Consider the following 22914-nt stretch of genomic DNA (forward strand, 5'->3'; position numbering starts at 1 on the left):
CCCCCCGCCAACAGCTAAAAGATGGAAGGCAAGGTAAGCTTCTGCGGTAGATTCTAGCCCTGCTCTTAATTTAGATCTGTCTAGGATTGTAAAAGATCACGCGGGATGAAAGAAAAAGGGAAAAGTGGGTGTATCCAAGAACTCAATGCACGTCCCATGTTGCGAGGTACAGTACGTGTTCGGATCCGAGACATGCCCGGGCATGGGTGCATCAACTCCGTTTTTACGCTGCATTGCATTTCGATCCTCGTGAGCATTATAGCAATTTAAAGACGTGTGAGTGGGAGTTGACAGTTGGGAATGTGGGTTGTCAGGTTTAGCTCAACCTACCTTAAGCGAGGGGGAGGACGGAGCAGAGCCGCAACATTCCGGAAATCCAGTTCCCCGCTCTCAGGCACGAAAATGAAGCTAACTCGATAAGGATTACCGAATGAGTGGGTGGGATAATTAGTACTGGACTGTACTCCCCCTTCATGTGACGGGAACTAAGATTGCGGGAGGAGACGAGAGACGAGAGGGGCCAGAAGAGAGATCGGGGTTTCCGACAACGGAGACAGCTGGAGACGGTGTTGATGAGACTGCGGTAGTTACGGTAGCATAGTCAGTAGTCTCTCACTAGAAATGTTGAGTTGAGGTGAGTTGTTGACTCTATTCTCCCCTCCTCTCTTCTATACCCACAACACCACGGACCACTTTTCCAACATGCTCACGCGCATATCGATCAGTGGGTTTCATATAAATCACAAACAACACTGACTCATCCTACTCTATGATGCATACCAACCATCCCACGATACCTTCACTCTCACCCCTTCTCCTGTTCTGCCTGTCTCTCGTGGGACCCCAGCCCCAGCCCCAGTCCCAGCTTTTACTGCACGACACTGAAAAAGTCTTGTCTAAATTTCTAAAATCTTGTTCATCACACTAGTCTAGAAATCACAAGCCCTGCAATATATATCCACATTGATGTTTGTACATGTACGCACAATCAGTTGTCGACTCGAGGATGCAACCTTGATAACAAATGTGTCGACAAACCCACCGTTAATCCTACACCTGCATTTCTCGAGGATCGGTTGCATTTTCATGTTGTATGTAACTTTGCCAATAACACTCGAATCTTCGATGTATGGGGCCCATGCACTCCAATCACGTTTCGAGATGTTTCGACGTTGGCATATCATCGGTTATGTTCCTTTCTTCTCCTTGATACTATAACATCATGAAATAAACATTAACATCCGAAAGATCCGACTTCAGTGTTCAATTGATGCAATCCGTTTCTATCTTTGTTCGTGGTTCCCACTTATATTTCAAATCTTACCTTGTTGCAGGCAGTACATATTGACGATGACATTCACTCATGCCTCAACCCATCGGTGCAACAAGCCGGCGTCTTATCTCGACATGTTACATGTTCGTTGGCCATATCATGAGCCAAGTTCAACGGGACTCGCGGTGTTGTAGCAAATGACTCGGTATTTGGTGTTCCCTTCCTACTAGATCGGCGATCCATGGTGGTTGTTCTGCCTATCATTTGCAGCGATCGTGATATACGCTTCAGATCGTAAATTCTCGGGTTTGAATGAATATTCCTTCCAAACAATTGGCATGGGGACTGACTATGCTTGGACTTGAAGGATGGAACAGTAGTTACATCCACTGGCCGTTGAAGTCAGGGGCCAAAATCACTCATTCTCGGCAGACCATCGATTCCCAATAATTGAATCGCCGTCAGATATGACACTGGTAGTGACGTACTTTAGTCTATAAGTATAAAGCTGTCCGTAACTACTAAGTTACCTAGAACTACTGGAGTTCCCCTGATTAGCTTGTGCAAAATACATATGAGCAGTCGCATCACTGTGGTTCTGCTAGAGAAAAGGAATGAATATCTAAAACTCTATGTTATTAATGGTCAATAAACCAGCCATTCTTTCCTACGTTGCCTTCCATCTTGATATGATTGCGTAAATCAAGCCCGAACCCTACTTCGCCATGCGTTTGTTTGAGCAGCTGTATGACATCCTTTAAGCCAGAATACTACTCGTTCAGGAGGACTGCTCCGAAAGACGTACAAACATAATGTTGTTTAGCATTCAATAGGAGGGCCTCGCAGAAGTTATCGGAGGCTCAGGGAGGATACGCAATACCACGGAGTTGCTTTTCCAGGACTCTACCGAGGGTATATCTCATTCTGTTTCATACCCGTAGGCTGAGAGCTAAATCTTATTCAGTGAATCTCAAGGTCTCATGGCATTGGCCTGCAGTGGATGGTGTATTTCTCTCGCTGCAACATCTCAAACCCTGACTCTTGACTTGGCCCCATGGAGACACAAAGACGATGAGGTGAACAAATATACCGGTCTACTTATCACTACTTATTATAAGACTAACTTTTAGGAGTTTTTAAATCTCGGGGTTCTCTGGCCTTCTTCCTCTAGATGATCTTCGAAACGGGAGTTTACAAACCATGTGTTGGTGATAACGATCCCAGATGTTCCGGAAATCACTCGGCCAATATCGCTCCGAAACAGTATTTTCCTGAGATACATAGGCCCTAGGCGATATTCTGACTGCAGTAATTCTCCGAAAAAGCTTATTTTTCGATAACATCTTCAGAGCCAGAAGATATCGGAGAGTTACAGGGTAACCTCGACGCCATGCTACAAAACAGCATCTTTGACTTCAGTTTGTGATTTGCCTTGTTTCAGAATTACCGTATCTTAGAATAGGAGTATATCATCGCGCTGGTTCTGGCCATCCTCGTTGGGACAGACGGTTCTTTTCATGGACATAGGGCTGAAGCAAAACGAAGCATGTGGGAGACTGTCAAGATAAAAACGCAACAACAAACTTCCTAGGGAGAACGTGTCCCAGGATGCTTTCTTTATTTGAAATTGCGTGTTTGACTTGGGCTAGATATGGGTCTTATTTACGATGGCCCACCTAATATGTGATGCAAACAGGCACACTGAGCTCACGCCAACATCAGCACGGAGCACTGAAGACTTAGCGATAGTTATTTTGCAAGAATGTCTGTCTCCGTGCCAGTCGATTGGTACTTACAGCTTGTTTGTACGAAGCTGTAGCTAAATGTATCATGAAGAAGCCGGTGATAAATGAGAGAACCCGTGTTGTTCCAAAACTACCCCTGACTACAAGGTGGTCGTACTGCTGGCCATTCACAAAGATCGAGGCACCACAGATATACGTATTGAAGACTCAGTTGATTCTACGTCTCTTCTATAATGCAATTACCACCTTCTGCCGAATAGAATTCGAGCCTTCTCCTTTACATGCTAGTATCTGATACTTTACTACTGTTAATTGGTTTGGCTCTAATTCCGATTTTTCGAAGAACCAACCAAGTGACGACGCTTTTAGCACGGAGTATATCGCATAGCATTATTGGTATGCTAGACTCCCCTCTATCAGCTGCATCATTGGGTATATACTTTCAGGTGCACAGCACTTTGAAAGTGGAAACTTGTTGTGTGTACGGACGACTGATGAAGCAACAACTATTCACTATCCAGGAGAGGCTTATCGGCACGCTTTTTGTTGTGAGAATCATTTCTGTGTGGCCAACATGGGCTCTCTGGATATCGAGTCACTTTGCTTGAGCAATGAAAGGGTACCTACTGTTGAGTGTCGTGTGATTGTGATTAACAGACCCAAATGTGATTTCTGAGTGGCTGTCAAACGGTATCAGTTCGTCGGACAATTGAGTTGTCGACATTACACCCGAATCATCACTATACTTACCAATACATCACAATATCTAAACAGCTACATGAGTTTTACTTATAGCGGAAGTCAACTCCAGGGCGGTCCGCAAGTACAGGGTAGTCGTTTCTGGGCAACAATTTAGACTGCATCGTGCGCTGACCAATATATTGTCAGGGCTTTGTAAGTTTATATTTGGCTCATCCAGGATCTGGGAATATTGTAGACTCTGGGTTGATAGAAGGAAGTGTAACATTGAAGATATTTGTACGAGTATCGTTGGGGCCACATGGAAATCATAGTGAAGTGTGGAACAAGAATCAACATCCATTGGGCTAGAAACCCGTGCCCAGTTGAATTGATCGGTTGAGATGAGCTCCACTAGCCATGCTATTCACTAGGGGCTGCTGACAGCCAAGCTTCTCTTGGCTGAGAAAGGATGCGATCCATGTTGAATTATCGAATCCTGAGAAGACCTGATGGATGATGATGCGCAGGGTGAACCAACCAGATGAAGTGAACAAAGAAATGGCCCACAAAAAGTCCTACCAAGTCCTGAAATCCAGGGCCCTGCATTGTCATACCCCAGGCCATCCATCCACTGAATCTAGCTAGTGTCTGTGTATGGGCAAAAGCGGCTGAAGAGAAGAGAAAGGAAGAATTGGTACCGGGTAATGTCAGGCTGACACCCGCTGGTTGGTTTGTTACTCCTACCTACCTTAAGTAAGTACCTACCTAGGAACAACCAACAACACGAATCTAAACAGTTTCGATCATTCTTTGAGGGAGAAACATCATCAAGCGAATATGCGAAAAACTGCGTCATCGCCAACGTCAACATTGGCGACCTCTTTCTCGGCAGTTTCAAGGTTCGTCATCGCCCACAGAAGATTGGGGCTTTGCTCGTGTTCTGTACTGTAGCTACCCCACCATCCCACCTCGTGTACAGGACATCAAGATCAAGATCAAGATCAACACCAACAGTATCTATACGTTCTTCCAAGAAACCAGGATATTCATATATTACTTGGAAGAACCAGAGTAGACTGAACATTGGCCATCGGAGGCTCTTTAATTGTATCAAGTTCGAACTTTGACCTGGAATAATGTCAACAAGAACTGATACATAATAAGTGGGCGAAAGTAAGCTAAGGTAAACGAACCTGAGGAACCTAGAATTTACCTCACTCACAGCCACAATAGGAAAACAATTAACCAGTCAGATCGCATCCTGTCAGAAAGATGACAAGGCAGAATGGCCTTGGCTACCTTACTGTCTAATTGTGTACCTGATTACTAGGTCCATACTCTAACTAGTGCATACCAATAGGGCGTCAATATTTCACAGCTGGGGGTTAGAACCAAACCTGCGAGTCCAGCCTGTTGTTCAATGCTCATCAAAGATCATGAACTTTCTGATCTGACAAACCAGAGAATCGGTGTGAAGTGATCCTGCAACGACCTGTAACTAATAAATGCACCTACTGCTGCTACGGTAGCAGCACATGGGTCCCGTCATCCATTAAACCCCTGTCCTCAGCCTTAAACCGCTGAAAATATCCTAGCGCCGTCAGCTGTGTCCTTGTCGGGTCTCCACTGGAGGCGGTCGGGCTTTATTTCCTCGTTTCCATCCAATTGGATTGGATTTCCATTTAGGGACCTAGGTACCTAAGTACGGTAGGTACAGTACAGTACGGAGTACAGTAACTACCTTACCTACCTTCAGTGGAAGCGGGCTACTCAGATTGCAGCGCCTCATTCAGCCACCACCTCACCCAAGCTCAGCCCAGAAGGAACTGATACCAAATGGAAGACTCGAAAGCCAAGCCAAGCGAAGCGAAGCACAGCATAGCACAGCACCTCACCCCAGAATTATTCTTCTTCTCGTTAGGTTAATTCCTTTTTACCAAATACTGCACGATTCGATACCTACCAACTTTAAAGCTCACCTACGAAACAAAGCGTTCCTGGATCATCATCTCCTCGCTAAATTGACCAAGCCCATCGTGTCTTCGGCCTGGCCGTTCCTCTATTCAACTGCGCCTCTCTGTTTGATCGCCGCTCAAGAACGAGGCCCCGGTACTAGATATTGGACGTGCTCCATATCAGCGCGTATCGACACCAACCAAAGAAAGCCCGCCTGCATTTAAACAACTTGCTACGACCCTACGGTTATTGACAGTAGTGCTGAATCACTGACTATACAATACGGATACTCTTGCGCTCAAGACAACAAAGATTGGAAATTACGGTCACTACCGTCAATATTTGCGCCATCTCCAAGCCATTCTCCAAGCCAGGACATCTCAGCATCAACCCACGGCTCTTGGTGCATCCAGCTCCAAGCCAGCTTCAGCCCAAGTTCAGCCCAAGCTCAATAGCATTAGCCAACCAGCCAGCAAAGGCATCAGGCTCGCACCCCCCTCTTTGTTTCTTTGCACACTCCCGCCGGTATCCAATATCTAGGACACCGCAAGGACAGTGACAGTGGCCATTCTAGTATTTCAGGACACTCAGGGGAAGAAACAGATTGGAACAGCATCATAATCAAATTAAGCACCATTAACCGGACGGACCGTTTACGGATGAGAACTTTCTCTCGGCTACCTACATACTACCTCGCTTCTTTTCAAGTGAAAGAAAGGCACTCAGCAACCAGCCTAGTTTGACCATTTCTAAACTACAGCTGTACCGTTTTCGCGACTTCGCAGTGATCACGGATACAGCCTCGTTTACTACATCATATACCAAATCAGGTGCCTTGCTGGATAGTAAGTTGAGTTACTGTTGTTCCTCAGGTCTCGTCTTGATTCATCAATACTTTTACAGACATTCAGTGAGAAAGCACTCTTCTTTCTCACTCCTTGGCAGTCTAGCAGCGTCGCTCATCTCTGACTGCCCCTCCCCACCCCCCCAGGCCGTGCTAATTTCTGACCCGAGCCCAAGCCTGACCCTCCCACTCCTCTTCTCATATCCCCCTCCCCCTCTTACGCCCAATCCTAATCCGCCTCCATCGAAAACCCCCCTCATCCTGTCCGTCCTGCCCCCGTCCTGCTGCGGCGCCTCGCTCGCTCGCTCGCTCGCCGCCCTGTGCTTTCGTGCCTGCCTCTACCTCTTTTGACCTCTTGGGTCCTACTCCTCAACCTTTTCTCCCCTTTGCTCCTCTTCCTCTTTTCCATATGAGCTCTATGAACTCCCGCTTCAAGAGCCTTGGCTTCGGAAAACGCAAATCCGCTGCAAGCATACAGACCTCGGAAGGTCTGACACCGAGCCCAACCCCTCCTCCAGGCCAAATACCGCAGCTTCCTTCTCAGCAACAGCTAAACGCTCCCTCAATCGCTCCGTCGTCTTCAACGACGAGTCTTCCGATGAATCACCCGGGCCCCGGCAACCGTCCGCCTAGCTATACCGCAAACTTCCCTCCCGGTCAAGCTCCTCTTGGCCGTACCAGTCCTCTCGCTCAGCAGCCCAACCGCACTCCTCCAACTCAAATGGTCGGCGGCCCTCCTCCGATCAACACCGGAGCCCCAATGGGCTACCCTCCCGGAATGGCGCCCATGGGTCAAGGTCCTCCTCCGATGGGAGGTCCTCCTGGGTTTGGACAACAAGCACCGCCTCCCCAAGGATATCCTCCTCCCGGTCCCCCAGGTGCTCCTATGAACCAGCAGTTCCAACGACCAGGCCCTGCTGCTGAAGTTGAGGGCGCCAGCAAGAGCAAGGCTCAGCTCATTGTTGGAATTGATTTTGTAGGCTAGCTACCAGCGCAGCAGACCCGGTGACCAGCTAACAATCAACAGGGTACCACATTCTCAGGTGTTGCTTTTGCTTTCGCGACCAACAACGAAGCCAAGGAAGATATCATTACTGAGTGGCCAGGTGCTGGCTCTTATACCAAGCAGAAGGTATGCCAGCAAGGATCAAGACACGAATCAAGGATGCCAGCAAGCTAACAACTGTCTTTGACAGATTCCAACAGTGCTTTATTACGATCAGTACCAGAAAGTGGTAGGATGGGGACCCGATATTGCCGATGCCCTTGCTCCTACTGGCTATCCCAAGCCCGGTGTACAAAAGGTCGAATGGTTCAAGCTGCAACTGATGCTGAGCGGCAACACATACATTGATCCTATCAACCTTCCTCCTCTGCCTCCAGGAAAATCAGAAATCGATGTCGCCGCCGATTACCTTTTTAAGCTTCGACAGGCAATGCGGTCAGCTCTGCAAAAGGCGTTGGGTGAAGTCTTTAACCGAGAAGAACGCAACATCCGATATTATCTGACCGTCCCTGCTATTTGGAACGATGCCGGAAAGGCTGCCACTCGAGCTGCTGCCATCCAGGCCGGTTTCCTTCGCGATGAGAACGACAACCGCCTGACTCTCGTCTCAGAACCCGAGGCTGCCGCTTTGTTCTGTTCCAAGACCGGTCTTCTGGACCTCAAGGTCCACGACGCTGTTCTGATTGTGGATTGTGGTGGTGGTACCGTTGATTTGATTGCTTACGAGGTTGAGGAGGAGAATCCTTTCACTGTTGCCGAGTGTACGGCTGGTTCTGGTGACTCTTGTGGTTCAACAGCCCTTAACCGTAATTTCAGCAACATTCTCCGCACCAAGATTCGAAAGATGAAGCTTCCGGATGGCTCCAAGACCGCTGGCCGAGTCTACGCCAAGTGCATCATGGACTTTGAGAACCGAATCAAGGCTGATTTCCGAAACAACGGTCAGAAGTGGGCTGTCGACGTTGGTATCGAGGCTGAGTTCCCTGAGGCTGGTATTGAGGAGGGTTACATGACCTTCACCAACGAGGAAATTCTCCAGTGTTTCGAGCCCGTTGTCAACCGTATCCTGGAGCTTGTGAGAAACCAGATCATCGCCATCCAGGCCCAGAACCGCACTCTCCAAAACATCCTAGTTGTCGGTGGTTTCGGTGCCTCTGAGTACCTTTTCCAACAAATCAAACTCCATGTCCCTCCTCAGTTCCAGTCTAAGGTTGTCCGACCCATGGATTCCGTGGCTGCCATCGTCAAGGGTGCTGTTACTGCTGGTATCACAGAGCGAATTGTTACTCATCGTGTTGCTCGACGACATTACCTCATGGCGACTCTTCAGCCCTTTAAGGAAGGCTATCACCCCGAGGCTTATCGTGTGCCGTCTCTCGACGGAAAGGACCGCTGCAAGTTCACCCGCCAGATCTTCGTCCAGAAGGGCCAGAAGGTTAAGAACGGCGAACCTGTCAAGGTCTCTTTCTTCCGACAAGTCGCTCCAGGTGCCACCCTTATGTACGAGGATGTGCTATATGCCTGCGACGATGATGTCTGCCCTGAATACACCAAGGATCCACGTAAGTCAAACATTCATTCTGAGCTTCCACATCACATGGCTAACATATCCCAGGTATCAAGGAAGTTGTTACTCTTACCTCGGATCTTTCTCGCAAGAACTTGGAGAAGGACTTTGAGAGAATGGATACTCCTCAAGGCACATTTTACCGCGTTTACTTCGATATTTACCTGACCCTTGACGGCTCGGAATTCAGCGCCGAACTTGTCTGTCAAGGCGAAGTCATGGGCCGCTGCCGCTCTCGCTTCAGGTAAACGAGCTTAAAATAGAGGCGGAAGCGAAAGTCGATAAGTTTAAGGTTCACTTTGAAACCCCATGATACCTAGGAAGACACAGACCCGAGATGACGCCAAGTCAGCGCGCACAAATGGGATCATTTTTATAGCTAGCTCAAGGGCACGCGAAGAGGACGTGCGACATGCCGAGCGAAAGATGTTGGATTTAGTATTGAGAAGTTAAAACGGACGGGGCATGGTGAATAGACCAACGTGTCTGACTGAGCCTGGTGCTACGTTCCGGGATAAAGAGGGGAGGAGTTACATGCATGAACGACATGATGATTACTCGTACATAGACAATGAATTTTCAGTTGAATGAACACAGGCTATAGTCATATAAAAGCAACCAACGTACACTCTCAAGTCTCACGCTGAAGCTGCTCACAGTTTCTGATCATAGGTTCATAGATCGCAGGAAGACTATGGTTAGGCACATACGACCAAAGCTCGTAGAGAATACGGGGTCCCGTCCGCTCCCCCATCGTCAAGTTGCGAAGCACCGGATTAGTAGTTGGGTCGGTGACGACCAGCGAATCCCCGGTGTTGTATGTTTTTTGGTGTCTTCGATTTTTGACGATATTCAGGTTTCCTAATACGGCAATTGGATAGGTGGGGCAGAGTCTCTTACACCACGCACGTGGGAATAAGGTTGTTGTTCCGCTGCCAGGTCGAGATTGACTCACTCACAATGGCATTATATTACAAGTAGAACCTACCTTAATAAGTGTAGCTCATGATGTGTATTGAACGGTTACTTGTAGCCTATTTGAGTAGGCAGGTACCTAGGCCATAGTTTGAGGTGCATCCCCTGTCGTCCTGATTCGAGACTGCTCTGACGTCATATTTGACCTGCCGGCAATGTTAACCAAGATCAGGAAATGGCAGGAACACCAGCCATGGGTTCGTTCCTGCCATGAGCAGCATGTGGCACTCTTTGCTTTTGCTCACTGAGCTACCTTGTCTCTCGTTTGTGCTCCCCTTCACTTCCGTATTCTCCTTTCTTGTTGGTATGTGATTCTTTGCCTTGCTCCAGGCGAGTCTTTTCATCTCGCCTTTATCCTCTTTTACGTCCTTTATGGTTACTTTCCTGGTATTTGTCTTTGGGCGATCAGACACCAAAAATAGCTGTTACAACATCATCTCTAATACCCCTGGTCGTTTCAGATTCGTGCTTTGCCCTCTCATCGTCTCTCCTTCACGACAGCCTAGCCCTATCTCGTTTCCCTCGGCCGGTCAATCCCTGTTCATTGGGCCAACTATTCGTCCTTCTTCTGGTCATTTTCAGTTGCCACGCTTGAACCGCAGATCAATTCGACTAGGTTTAACAAGAAACAATTTCTGGGCATCAAGAAAACAGTCCCTTATTCGCACCTTCACGGCCGCCTATACGTCACTATCGACCCTGGGCCCTGGCTCCAAACCAACTCTATCGTTCGTCTTATATCTGCCTCTCAACCGCAGCTTGAATAATCCTTTCAGCGTTATGATCACGACTGGCTAGCACTTATTATTATTTCCTGACACTTTGGATCTGAGGCAACTTCATTCGACAGGCTTATTGGATCCAAGTCTCAATTACCAACGTTCAACTTCTTCGTCTTGGTAGGAACAAAGAGCTCGGGTCGTGAGATGGTATTCTTGTCGAGGCGTAGAGGCGCCAGTAGCGTTTCCTTATTTTGTCGAGTGCTGATACCAGCTGTTGCCGTCGGGTGTCTCCTGAGCGCCGCAGGGGCGGAAGGGGCACACGACGATCTTCTGCATTTCCCTGGACGAATTAGATCTCCGAACCGAGGGGAACCAAAAGATCCTAACAGGACAATTCCCTTGACCATTACCAACAAATGTGACTCGACAATCTGGCCCGGCATTGCGACACAGGCTGGCAGAGGCCCTGGAACTGGAGGATTCGAGCTCGCTCAAGGAAAAAGTAAAGACCTGTGGGTCTCATGGGATTGGCAAGGTCGGGTCTGGGGTCGTACGAATTGTACTGTAAATGGTGATTCGTGTTCCTGCAAAACTGGAGATTGTTTTGGGATGTTGGATTGCGAAGCCAGTGTAAGTGGTCAGTGTGGGAACAAGAGTTGTATAATACTAACCACCAACAGGGTTCCACGCCAGCAACACTCGCAGAGTTCACACTGGCCGGTGGTTTACATGGGAAGCAGACTTTCTACGATCTCTCTTTGGTTGATGGCTATAATCTCCCGATGGGTGTCAACTACATACCCGCCAAGAACACAACATTCATTCCGCCGAATCTGACCAACTGCGCCTGCATTGCGACACCTAGTTGGATCTACGCCAGCAGCCAGACGGGAACATATTACACAAACTCATCTTACCCTGTTCCCCTTGAGACTCGAGTCAGCAGTGACAATGCCCGAAGCTGGTGCCCATGGAAATATCTTGCTTTTCCACCCACTAAGCCTGGGGATGGCGTCTATCCTTATCCAGACGACGGCATTCAACGGCCAGAGTTCTCCCCCTGTAACAGCGCATGCGCTGCGTACGGAACCGATGAGGACTGCTGTGTAGGGAAGTACCACGACCCAGATGTCTGCAAGCCATCTGCCTACAGCAAGAGAGCCAAGATTATATGCCCCGATGCATATAGTTTTGCTTATGACGACCAGAAGTCCACGTTCATTATTCCTAACGGCGGAGGCTGGGAGGTAATCATGTGCCCCAAGGGTCGCTCAACTAACATCCTGCGACAACTTGGGGATGAAATGAACGAGCTCGCCCAATCCGGCACCCTATCGGAGGTGACACAGAAAAAGCTCAGGGACGTCAGTTATATCGTAGCTGAGAGGAGCCTCGGAAACGATGTGCCACCTATCCAAGTCATGATGGCTTCTACAGCGTTGGCAACTGCAATTTGGTTACTAGTATAAGCTACAACGGGGCTTATGCGAAACCCGGCCATTGGAGCTGTGTGGTTCTCTTTTTTCTATGGGTTTCAGGCTGGTTCCTGATCTTAAGTATACTCCTTTGATGCCCGTATGAAGAAACGATAGACGATGGAGAAGAAACCGCACCATATACCTGATTAGAACGTTTATACCCCCTTTTCGATAACCTTAAATGAGAAATGCTTATTCTTGCACCTGTGCGTAAGCTACTTAGGTTCTATCGCTCTGAGATTTGATGATTTATATCCACCCATGAACTGATTTGCCTCGTCTTATTGTGAAGCAACCTCTATATCTGAATTCGTGCAAACGTGCCATGCTGCGCGTCTATTTGCGCTGCCTCTCCTTCCGCCTCCTCTCCCACTCAGCTCTCTCCTCTTCATCGCTTCCACTGAACTCAGCATCGTCGTCGCTGTCGTCGGGAACATCGAGCACGGCTCCACCATGGCCCGCCGAGTTGTTGACATTAATGAAGTCTCCAGCATTTTGGTTCGCATACTCATGCTTCTGAATGATTTCGCGGAGTTCTGTGTTTGTAGGATCGACAAGCTGGTAGGGGGTAAGACGGGCCTTGTTCTTGACTCGTGTGCTGGAACCGGCCTCAAGCATCATCTCGACGAGGGCGTTGCCGAAGGGTCGCTGTGCAGGCGGCTCTGAGTTGATCCAACGAATGGCGCTGTGAAGAGGTGTGTCGCCTTCTGAACGGTTAATGGGGTCGCACTCGAATTCGGGCTGGTCGAGGAGGTGGTCGATAATTTCGTCTGAGGCGGTGGGTTAGCTCGTCTGGATCATGCGCGCGGGTGAAGGTATGTGAGGCGCACAGTTTCCGCGGGAGGCGGCTTCGTGGTAGAGATGGTTGCCCATGACAGTTGTGGTCTCGTTGAGGAGCTTTGAGATCTCGGTATCCGACTTGTCCTCGAGACAGTCGTTGAGAAGATCGAGGTTGTTACGGCGGCAGGCTTCGATCAGGATTTCCTGGACGGTGGCGCCCTGCAGAGTTTGTGTTAATCCGCCAATCTATTGAGAGTCTTTTGCGCCAAGCAGGATGTAACTCACATCGTGCTCTTCATCTCCAGCCATGTTGAAATTTGTTGAATATCAAGTCGAGTTGGAGTTCGCGAGAGCGGGGTATTAGATGTTCGGATTGACAATGACGAAGTCAAGCGCTGAAGAATCCGGCAAACCCCGTTGGAAAGTCGAAAGAGTTTCTAGAATATCCTCAGGTGAGAAACGGACAATGCACAGGCTGGTCGTGTCGTTGTGGCTCAAGGGAGGCAGTGAATATGGACTATGCTAGGTTTTGAGTGTTTCATGTTCTACTTCGTTGGTCGGTGTTTGGAGGGGCACTGTGATGCCCAGCCTAATCCAAGTCCACCACAGGGAGCTCAGGCGGAAATGGCGGGGAGAGGATGGCGCTAGACCTGCCAGACCAGCCTGGGCGATAGTGGGGCCAACCAGATCAAGTCAAGCAGCTTCATACTCCGTACTTCTGTGGTAAGTAGAAAAAAAAAAAACAAAAAAACATACTAGTCATTCCACCTTCACAATTCAAGATCGTTTGTCTATTCAGCCGCACCTAAATCCACGACAACTACCAAATAAGAGGGCCCATCTTAAGCAAAGCAACGTCGCCCCTGATCAATCAAACCGTTTCTCTCGTCCACGAGCATAGTAACCGTCATCATGTTACTTTGTAGGAGCCCCAAATGGATACGCCTCTTCCAAACTAATAAACTTCAGTCTGCCCCCATTGCGCAAATATCCTCACCGTCTCCCTCACAAATACACGAACCAACCGACTCGAATGCCGAACTTGCCCTTTCGAACATCACATCACCGAGCCTGTCTTTTCGCGACGGGTGTATGAGCGTGTCGAGAAGGAGGATGTCTTCGGCGGTCCGGGCGCCTGGGACAATGCGCAAAAGGGTCGTGTTCAGTGCCCTAACGAGGGATGCGAGGGAGATGAGGCAGCATTCTTCCAGGTTCAGATTCGCAGTGCTGATGAGCCCATGACGAGTTTTTACAAGTGCATGACCTGTGGTCACCGGTGGAGAGAAAACTGAGTTTGGGGAAGGATTGCTTTGGATTTCTTAGCGAAGTGGATTTCTTTGTGCAAGGAGAAACGGAGTTGGGCCATCATGCTTTTCTTTTAGAGGTGTTTAAGAATCTGTTCCACCGGGTGTCGCACTGTTCTTGATGACGGAATGCTTCTTTTTCTTGCGGGTGGTTTTTTGCTTTCGCGGGGTGTCAGGCATACTTTCGTTCACAGCGTCATCCTGATTCCTCTTGTTGTTACTCGGGCCTTTCGTATCGTCCTGCGAAGGGCTGTTCAGCTTGGCAGTGACCTTCTAGCTCTCTCGGTGCCAATCGACTGATGCCTTCATGCCCTCCTCCATGAGTGCCCTCACAACATCAGGACTGATGATCTGTTGCCGGAACGTCTCCTGCTGGAGGAGCTCCAGATGTCGTAGTGTCGGGCCGGGGTACGTTAGGTACTTGAGATACGGCGGTTTGCTCCAGTATTGTAGGTAGGCAAGATATGCGACAAAGGCAGGTTGGCTGAGAAGTTTCTGAGAGGCAAGATGGTTGAGGTAGGCCGGGTTTGCGAGGGACTGAACAAACTGCGCGCGATATATGTTAGCTATGGACTCATAGCGCTACTAAATGAGAATACAAACAGACCTCAAGCTCAACCTCGAATCGTGAATAGCCACCGTATCTGGGCTCTTGGTCTACTTCAGCAGGCGGTTCGGGAGGCGATCCCATTGGGACGTCTTGAGAATCTTCTGTCACCATATTCCAGGGAATGTATCGAGAGGGACTAATTCCGAACAGTTAAATATAGAGATCGGGGTTGAGGGTAGTGATATGTTGGAGGATGTTGATGCTGTGTTTGGAGGAGTGCAATTGGGGTAGGGGTCGCACGCAGAGTTGAAAGGCCCACATCTTCCATTTGACGGCTGAGGAGAAAAGAAAAAGTCAAGAATACCTTAGGTCTCTAGAGAGCTTGTTTATAATACTCGACTCTAATTCCTCCCAGTTTATGTACAAACTTCAATCTTACACTAAGCAACAATTTTCTTACATGAGTCTATTTCTATGTACTTTCATGTCTTATTCTCATGCTCTTACAATGTCATCCTTCAAGACAACGCACACGCTAGGTAGGTATGCTTCGTCTTTTCTGTCCTTGGGGGGCATTGAATAGGTACCTAAACAGCGACGTCAGGGTGAGCTCTAAGTAGATGTGAAAGGTTACCTACTTCTGATGGTATAAACTGCATTCCACAAACACAAACTAGACAACACTATTCCTTCAAATTTATATTGAGAATTATCATTCTCTGAAATAGAGTTACTATCCCTGCTGATAACAGCATCTACTCTTCTCTCGTTAATAACTCTTCTGTCTCCGACACACTCAAACTCTCAACATACCTTAAATATTATGCTCCCATGATCGGCTTCAACTCTCTCTAGAATGTCCGAAACATCTGCCACACAACATGTCAAAACTCGCATCCTTGTCATATCCGACACGCACGGGTCGAAGCCAAAGCCCAAACACAAAGGCGGACCTACCACTGATGATGAGCTCAACGAAAAAGATGTCTCCCGTGTGACGACAGGTTGGAGAGAGTCTCTCCCAAAGGCGGATGTTGTGATCCATTGCGGAGACCTTACGAAGCGAACTACAATTCCTGAATTCGAAAATACCTTCTCTATGTTACGGTCTATTAAGGCCCCTCTCAAACTGGTCATTGCAGGCAACCATGACATGGCGCTTCATGACGATTATTGGATCAATGAGTATGGCGGTCCGGCGGACACGCTCGACAAGGTCAAGACTATTCTTCAAGAGGCTGAGAAAGATGGTGTTCGGTACTTGACAGAGGGCGTTCATGTGTTGACCCTGCAAAATGGCGCTCTGTTGAAAGTGTATGCGAGTCCGTGGACTCCTTCGTATGGTGGCTGGGCATTTCAATATGAGAATGGACACGACTTCAACATCCCCAAGGAAACCGATGTGGCCATTACTCACGGTCCTCCGCAAGGTATCTGCGACTTTGCAGGCATGACTGGAACCCACGCTGGCTGTCCCGATCTCCGTGCCGCAGTCGCTCGTGCCAAACCCAAGATTCATTGCTTCGGCCACATTCATGAAGCTTGGGGGACGCACCATGTGACATGGAAAGGCAATGACATTGATGAGAAACTGTCAAGAAAAGTCGGGCTCAGGGGGCTACGACCAAATCGCGTGACGCAGAATGAGGAAGAGGCTAATGCAACGAGGGTGAAGCTAATCGGGATGAGCAAGCAAAGAGCTGCACATCTGGACCTCACTCAGGGCGACAGTCGCGTGGTTCAAGGGGAGCAAACATTGTTTGTGAACGCAGCGATCATGGATATCAGATATAGACCTATACAGCTACCGTGGCTAATTGATGTAGACTTGGTGAGAGCTGGGCCGCTGTGAGAGGTCCTAGACGAACAACTACGGATACATCATTATCATTACGAATCATAACATAGATACATATTAACTGAAAACTGATAGTTTCAATGCTTGTTTATTACTGACTAAGCTGGTACATGTCTATTACTACTTTTCCCATCGCTCTCGATGGCAAGCTAATCAACCGTGTGTACCCCTGGGAGAAGAAGTGATACACTATCCATGGATATTTGAACAACGCATTATTAATTTCCTTGTATCGTAAATGTTAATTGACTGCGTCCCATGAAATGCTCCGTGGTGAAGATGAAATTATACGCAAACACATATAAGAGCTCTTACAGAGCAAGGACAGCACCAATGGCAGCGAGGAGACCGAAGGCAGGGCCAGCAACAGCAGCAGCATTACCGGTAGGAACACTGCTGGCGCTGCTCTCGCTGCCTGAACCAGAGCCAGAAGTTCCAGTAGGGGTGGAAGCTCCGTTAGTCTTGGTAGAGGTTCCGTTGCCGGGGTGGGGAGTAACGGGGACAACAGTAGACTCCTCAGGGATGCTGGAGAAGATAGCAGGGACGCTGGCGGAGCCTGTGACCGAGGTGTCGATGCTGACGGTGACGGCGCCAGAGGTGGCAGCAGAGGTAGCGGTAGGCTTGCTGGAGCCGGCGGTCTTAGCGAACTCCTTGCAGGCCTCGGCGGCAGCGGACTGAGCCTTGAGGAGGTCTTGGGCCTCGCAGGCCTTGGTCAAGCAAGGGGTGATGATGGGGAGGAGTTTCTCCTGGAAATCGGAGGCGCATTGGCAGGCGGTGTCCTCGAGCTTGCAGCCGGCCTTGGGGATGTTCTCCTGGAGACATTTGAGCTGTGGGATGGATGTTAGTTGGGCGCTGTCATTGGATGGGTGGATGGATGAATGTGTTCCATCGGATCAGGGTGACTTACAGCACACTCGGGTTGACCACCAAAGTCCTGGGCGGCAACGAGGCCAGCAGCGGCGAGGAAGAAAGTAGCCTTCATCTTGGATGTGTGGTGGTGGTGTGTGAATGATCTTTGTACTGTAACTAATAAACGATAGAGTGAAAGCGAGAGAGCTTTGAGTTATAGAGTCAACCGATTAGACAGATGCAATGCAATACAATTCAACGAGAGGGATGTACAGGAGACAACTAAAACAAGTCTTGGAGCAGGTCGGCATCGCCTCCTTATATACAATATAGTAGAGTCTTGCAAACTTTAAAAAGTCCCGATGCTTTATTAGCCCAGTCAATAGTGAGAGACAGCAGACGTCAACAAGTGGCTGGACTACAAACGAATACAGGCTAAGCTGCTGCTATTGGGGTGACCATTGACCTGATCCTGATCCAATGCTAAGCTCTAGCCTCTAGCACAGCTTCAGGCTGCAGAGGTGCCCCTGGACCCCTGGTTCAGTCCCCCCCCCCCCAAGGACCCAACCCCGAGAAGCCGACACCAACCTTCTGCGTACAGTACTGTACATAAAACGTCCAGACTGACCAATCATGCCGAGTCCTGCGGCATAGGCGCTGACCTTTTTCGGTGGGTCTACAGCGCTTTTAGAGTTCTAATGGCCTGTCAATCACCATATTTCAGTAACATTCTCACAACTCCCGTAATTGTCGGGTGTCATCGTCTGAGGTTTCATAAAACTCTACTTTTTCTTCTTCTTTTAGTATGTACCTATCTTCCATTCTCTTCTCTGATAAGCGCCATTTTGTGCTCGGCACCGACTTTCGGAGCAAGGAAAATTGAGTTTTATTTTGTCTTTTCTAGTCCCTCATCCCCTAAATCTGCCACTCTTTGCCTTGCTTGTGCCGTTTGCCGTTTGGGGGCGACGCCATCATTGCCCATGGCGTTTCTTGGTATGCATCCGTGCATGTTTTAAGAGGAGGGGGAGACTAAATTGGTGCTACCCTTCAAACTAGGGATTTCAATTTATTGCCCCGGACAACATCACAACAGTCAATGTCTTTCCAGATCTAGAAACATACGCACATTGAATGTATTGAATACGAAGTAGCCTACCATAGCATACCTATGGTTGGTAACTTTATTTCTCTATATTAAGGTTTGATGATGATGCTAGTTCATGCATCAAAATTGCTCCTTTCGTCTGTTTACTCCTTTTTCCTTTTCCAACGAGAAGCTTCCTCTGGTTTCTCTCACTTATTCGCTCTCTCAATTTACAGAGTATGTATACCATCCGGAACAAGGTTGGGCCCGTTATTAGAAGAAACATGTAAACAACCCTCAACATACATGCATACATGCTCAACGCTATGAAACGCCACTAAACAGCACAAAGACCAGGATGAGAACATGATATGCAGCACCATCTCAGCTTCTACAGTTCTCACACACTGAATCAATCGTGGCAACCTTGAAGGCTGAGCTGGCTTACTGCTACTGTTGCTGTTGCTGTAGTCTCTTCTGGATGTCATCTTCACATCCTCGAGCTCATCCATCAACGTCAGCTTATTGCCCCCTCACGCATTGTGCATGCGCGTGCATACAAACACTTACGCGTCGTCCTAAAGTGCCTCCTCAGAGTGCCTCACTAGGACTTTTGGGTGGCCTTGTACGGATAAACTGGATTGGATTGGATCCAATGCTTCCCAACAAAACATCTTCCTTCTCCCTCGCCGCTATTGGTGGATGTCGGCTTCTAATTCGGGGAGGTGTCTAGACAGTGCAACTCTACGAAACGCAGTGATGCTTAGACGAATGCTGCTGTAGCTGTCTCTGGCAGCTGCTTTTTCTTCTCTTGACTTCATCCTCACATGCAGGGCCAGATCAGCATCACCGATCAGCGGCTGCATCAGTGCATACATCATCTCGTATCCAGAGTAACGTGTTGTCGAGGCTTGAAATCAGGCGAGTACGGCATAGTACTTACTTAACCTCGCATCACATCATGCCAACACCACATATGGATCTCCATTCCCCTAACAAATCACGGTATACCTATCCGTACATACTGAGTAGTAGAGAGGATGATCAAGTCTTCCTCTTCAAGCGAGTAGTGATGTATGATAATGACTGAGTACCTACTTACACATATAGCACACTGCGGTCAACCACCATTCGCAGTACGTACCACATCTGCACCTACGATTTCATTCCAATTATCTCAGCCACCAAACCTCAGCCAGAGTCAATTCTCCCTTTCCTCAGAACCTCGATCGATGTCAAATACTCGCTCACTTCTCGATCTGTGACACAATTCCCATGTCGGCGTCCTAGCGTAGCCTTGTGGAGTTGAACAAAAAGCTTGGCTCAACATAGAAATCCTGCCAAGTTTCCTTGTGTGTTTGGCAATTGCTTATTAAAAGATAAAATGTCTCTGCAGCAATACGCAAGGTATAGCTAATAAGGTCTCATAATAAGAATAACATAATATAATGCTTATTTTTTAGCATATCATATATAAGGCATCATACACTACGCCAAAAAATATAATAACTTTAAAAGCAAGTCTCAAGGTCATACGGCGCTGCTGCCTTCAACCTTATGATCCAACTGAACAGTGGCCTCAATGCACAAGCATAAAAAGGGTTAGTAATAGATTGGATCGGGTCACAAGGTAACGCAGAGCAGTATGAGGAACACAAATTGAGAAAAAACACAGCTAATGAACACTTGGGGGCAATTGCTTATATTATACAGCGGGACTCATTTGTCGTTCTCTTAAAAAATCATGCAAACAAAGGTCTTGTCAAAAATTCCATCATGTAGTTAGTCACTGGGATGGAAATGTCTCTGCTCAGGACAGTAAATGCAAGTCTAAATACATTAACAAGCAAACAATAGTTGCATGCCTCAGAAAAGACATCGCCTCATGAGTCGTCATCCCATCGAGGCCGATTCATGATAATGGGTCTCGCAGGATCCCACGGTCCTCGTATCTCATTCTTGTACTTCTGAAGCCCTATCAGCCACCAGCTGCAGCCTCCTGTAGCCAGTATGGCAATGAGCATTCCGACAATCATGCCCACTAGTCCACTCTTCCATGGCCATCCGACTGTGTTCTTATCGTATCCCAGGATTAGGCCCACTCCGAAGCTTGCACCTAGGACCAGCAGAATGGCAGAGAGGATATGGAAGCGCCAGCTTCGATGTCGTACATAACGCCGAAACACTGGAAACAACCCAAACACCTCAATGCTGAAGAGTGTTAGACTGAAGACCTGCTTGGTCGATGGTAGTCGGCTGGCGAGTACAGTCGATGCCATCAAAGCAGCATTTGTGGACAGCGATGCTGGAAACTTGGCACCTACACCTCCAGAGTAGTCAAAAAAGAAGATGTTGATCGCGAGAAGCCAGAAGGACATGGCCCAGATGCTATCGCTTGATGTTGATCGGGTCAGAGACTTGAGAATAGGACTCAGTCCAAGGAGCGTGCAATAGATAAGAATCGCAGACTTGACTGTCTCCATCCTCTGTCGATATCGATTTTCTTCTGCCAGGAGGGGTGGCGGTAGTTCAGGGAGATGTTCCTGACTCGCTCGTGGAGTGTGTGCGATGCCACTGGCCAGGGAGGTCGTCGAAGCAGACTGAGCTCGATGTATCGTACTGGGCGCATGCAGATTGGCTGTTGAACTCGCAGCCGAACCGACAGCAGAGGGTGCGGCGGTAGACGGCGCCGACTCGACCCGGAGCGGAGGTGGACGCCGGATACTGCCCGTGCGGGTTGGTCGCCTTAGACTTCCAGCCCGACCGGCCCTTCCCATCACATTCGCTGCCACGCCAAGACTCGGGTCATCCGTTTCTTCGATTTCTGATAGCCAGCGTTCCCAGAGGATCCATCCTACAAACGTAGCGAAGCTGCTCCAACTTGTGACAGCAACAGGAGACACGCGATCCTGAAATATGCCAACAAAACAAACAACAAAGATTATGACTGAACAGACGTGCTGAAGGATGACCGTAGAGTCAGCGACGAGTGGCCAGAAGTCATATGGCTTGAGACGAGGGTTGCGCTGGAGATTCTCGAGGAAGGTGGCTTGATCTGTGTAGTTATCGGGGTCTGCAAGCTCGATTGTTAGCTGCCATTGTCCAATACGGGGATTTTCTGAGGCGTACACGATTGCTTAACCCACATCAGCTTCTTCCATGGGCGTTTACGTCTTCGGCTCCGGCCTCGTGGCCCTCGAGGAGGCGACACAAAGGCATCGTCAGGGGAAAGATGAGAACGACCAAAGCCATGGAGGGCCGAGTGGTCTAACGAGGGGAACGGCGTCTCGTCGTCGGTAGGGGGTGGCATGCTATCGAGAAGGCATTGGAGGCGTCGGGGTCTGAGTCCGGGTCCGGGTCCGGGATCGGGATCGGGGGGTTGACTTGGACCTGGACTTTTTGTTGGTGAAGTTGGAACCGGAGCTGAAGTTGGAGGCTGGTGTTGATGCCAATTGACACCTGTAATGAGTGGGTCGCCCAGGGTTAGTGGGCTTGGAGATCGTGCCGTAGCGTCAGTGTCTCCCGTCATGGAAATGGATGGGATGGATCGACAAAGTTAGGCTATAGACAAGTGCGTGCGCGAGCCCGTACGCAGCTGTGCTAGCTGTGTGAGCTTTGCTGTAATTTGCTGTTTGGAGTACTGTACTGTGTGTATGTACAGTAGGTGGCTAGTAAAACATCCCATGCTTTGATAAGTTGAGATGTGACGGACTTGCGGGCTTATCGTCATCTCTAGCTCCCACCGGAGGATGTTGATCCTGCAGCAGTACGATATTCGTATACGTGAGGTACTAAGTACCTCCCCAGGTATTGTCTCTGTAATTTTGTACCTCGACTTTTGAGGTACCTACTTCTCACTTCCATCAGGCAGGAGGATAACAGGAAGGATGGAGTTGTCTTGTTATGGTGGGGTCGGTGATACACTTGCAGCTTCCCACTCGTCTGTAAGCTTGGAACTGCACAACTGACGGTGCAGTCACCACCACCTGGGCTCAGTAGCAGAAGTCTTCTCTCTCATCTCCTCCCCTGTCGTCTCACAAAGTTGAAATACAACCGCAACAAGCACGATAGAAGATGTACCGATACACGAGCCGAGAGTCGAAAAGAAGCTTTGATCAACCATCCCTTGGGCCATTTCACTACCCTACACAAGCAGAGTCAACTCAACCGCCCGACGACTCCTCATCACTCGCATGATTTCACAAGCAGCACCTTGCATTGCAGGAGGAGAGAGCACCACCG

General features: G+C 48.7%; 8 protein-coding genes across 8 annotated transcripts; 4 read left to right on the plus strand and 4 right to left on the minus strand.

Annotated features, from left to right (window-relative positions):
* Window positions 1-6908: 6908 nt before the first annotated feature.
* J7337_008575 (uncharacterized protein) lies at window positions 6909-9320 on the plus strand (the record flags this gene model as incomplete). The annotated part of the gene is made up of 4 exons (XM_044826191.1): window positions 6909-7475; window positions 7527-7631; window positions 7696-9067; window positions 9121-9320. The coding sequence occupies 4 exons, from the start codon at window positions 6909-6911 to the stop codon at window positions 9318-9320; spliced, it is 2244 nt and encodes a 747-aa protein (XP_044679108.1).
* Window positions 9321-11378: 2058 nt separating this feature from the next.
* J7337_008576 (uncharacterized protein) lies at window positions 11379-12238 on the plus strand (the record flags this gene model as incomplete). The annotated part of the gene is made up of 2 exons (XM_044826192.1): window positions 11379-11399; window positions 11450-12238. 2 exons carry the CDS (start codon window positions 11379-11381, stop codon window positions 12236-12238), a joined length of 810 nt encoding a protein of 269 aa, XP_044679109.1.
* Window positions 12239-12583: 345 nt separating this feature from the next.
* On the minus strand, window positions 12584-13336 carry J7337_008577 (uncharacterized protein; the record flags this gene model as incomplete). The annotated part of the gene is made up of 3 exons (XM_044826193.1): window positions 12584-13017; window positions 13078-13246; window positions 13313-13336. 3 exons carry the CDS (start codon window positions 13334-13336, stop codon window positions 12584-12586), a joined length of 627 nt encoding a protein of 208 aa, XP_044679110.1.
* Window positions 13337-13939: 603 nt separating this feature from the next.
* Window positions 13940-14319, plus strand: J7337_008578 (uncharacterized protein; the record flags this gene model as incomplete). Its single annotated transcript, XM_044826194.1, has 2 exons — window positions 13940-13949; window positions 13997-14319. The coding sequence occupies 2 exons, from the start codon at window positions 13940-13942 to the stop codon at window positions 14317-14319; spliced, it is 333 nt and encodes a 110-aa protein (XP_044679111.1).
* Window positions 14320-14604: 285 nt separating this feature from the next.
* SOH1 (suppressor of hpr1) lies at window positions 14605-15052 on the minus strand (the record flags this gene model as incomplete). Its single annotated transcript, XM_044826195.1, has 2 exons — window positions 14605-14877; window positions 14939-15052. 2 exons carry the CDS (start codon window positions 15050-15052, stop codon window positions 14605-14607), a joined length of 387 nt encoding a protein of 128 aa, XP_044679112.1.
* A 685-nt stretch (window positions 15053-15737) lies between these two features.
* On the plus strand, window positions 15738-16733 carry J7337_008580 (uncharacterized protein; the record flags this gene model as incomplete). The annotated part of the gene is made up of 1 exon (XM_044826196.1): window positions 15738-16733. The coding sequence occupies one exon, from the start codon at window positions 15738-15740 to the stop codon at window positions 16731-16733; it is 996 nt and encodes a 331-aa protein (XP_044679113.1).
* A 317-nt stretch (window positions 16734-17050) lies between these two features.
* J7337_008581 (uncharacterized protein) lies at window positions 17051-17721 on the minus strand (the record flags this gene model as incomplete). Its single annotated transcript, XM_044826197.1, has 2 exons — window positions 17051-17566; window positions 17647-17721. The coding sequence occupies 2 exons, from the start codon at window positions 17719-17721 to the stop codon at window positions 17051-17053; spliced, it is 591 nt and encodes a 196-aa protein (XP_044679114.1).
* A 2834-nt stretch (window positions 17722-20555) lies between these two features.
* Window positions 20556-21982, minus strand: J7337_008582 (uncharacterized protein; the record flags this gene model as incomplete). The annotated part of the gene is made up of 2 exons (XM_044826198.1): window positions 20556-21745; window positions 21802-21982. The coding sequence occupies 2 exons, from the start codon at window positions 21980-21982 to the stop codon at window positions 20556-20558; spliced, it is 1371 nt and encodes a 456-aa protein (XP_044679115.1).
* Window positions 21983-22914: the final 932 nt, after the last annotated feature.

The sequence above is a fragment of the Fusarium musae genome, chromosome 6 (assembly GCF_019915245.1).
Source record: "Fusarium musae strain F31 chromosome 6, whole genome shotgun sequence".
Classification (NCBI taxonomy): Eukaryota; Fungi; Ascomycota; class Sordariomycetes; order Hypocreales; family Nectriaceae; genus Fusarium; species Fusarium musae.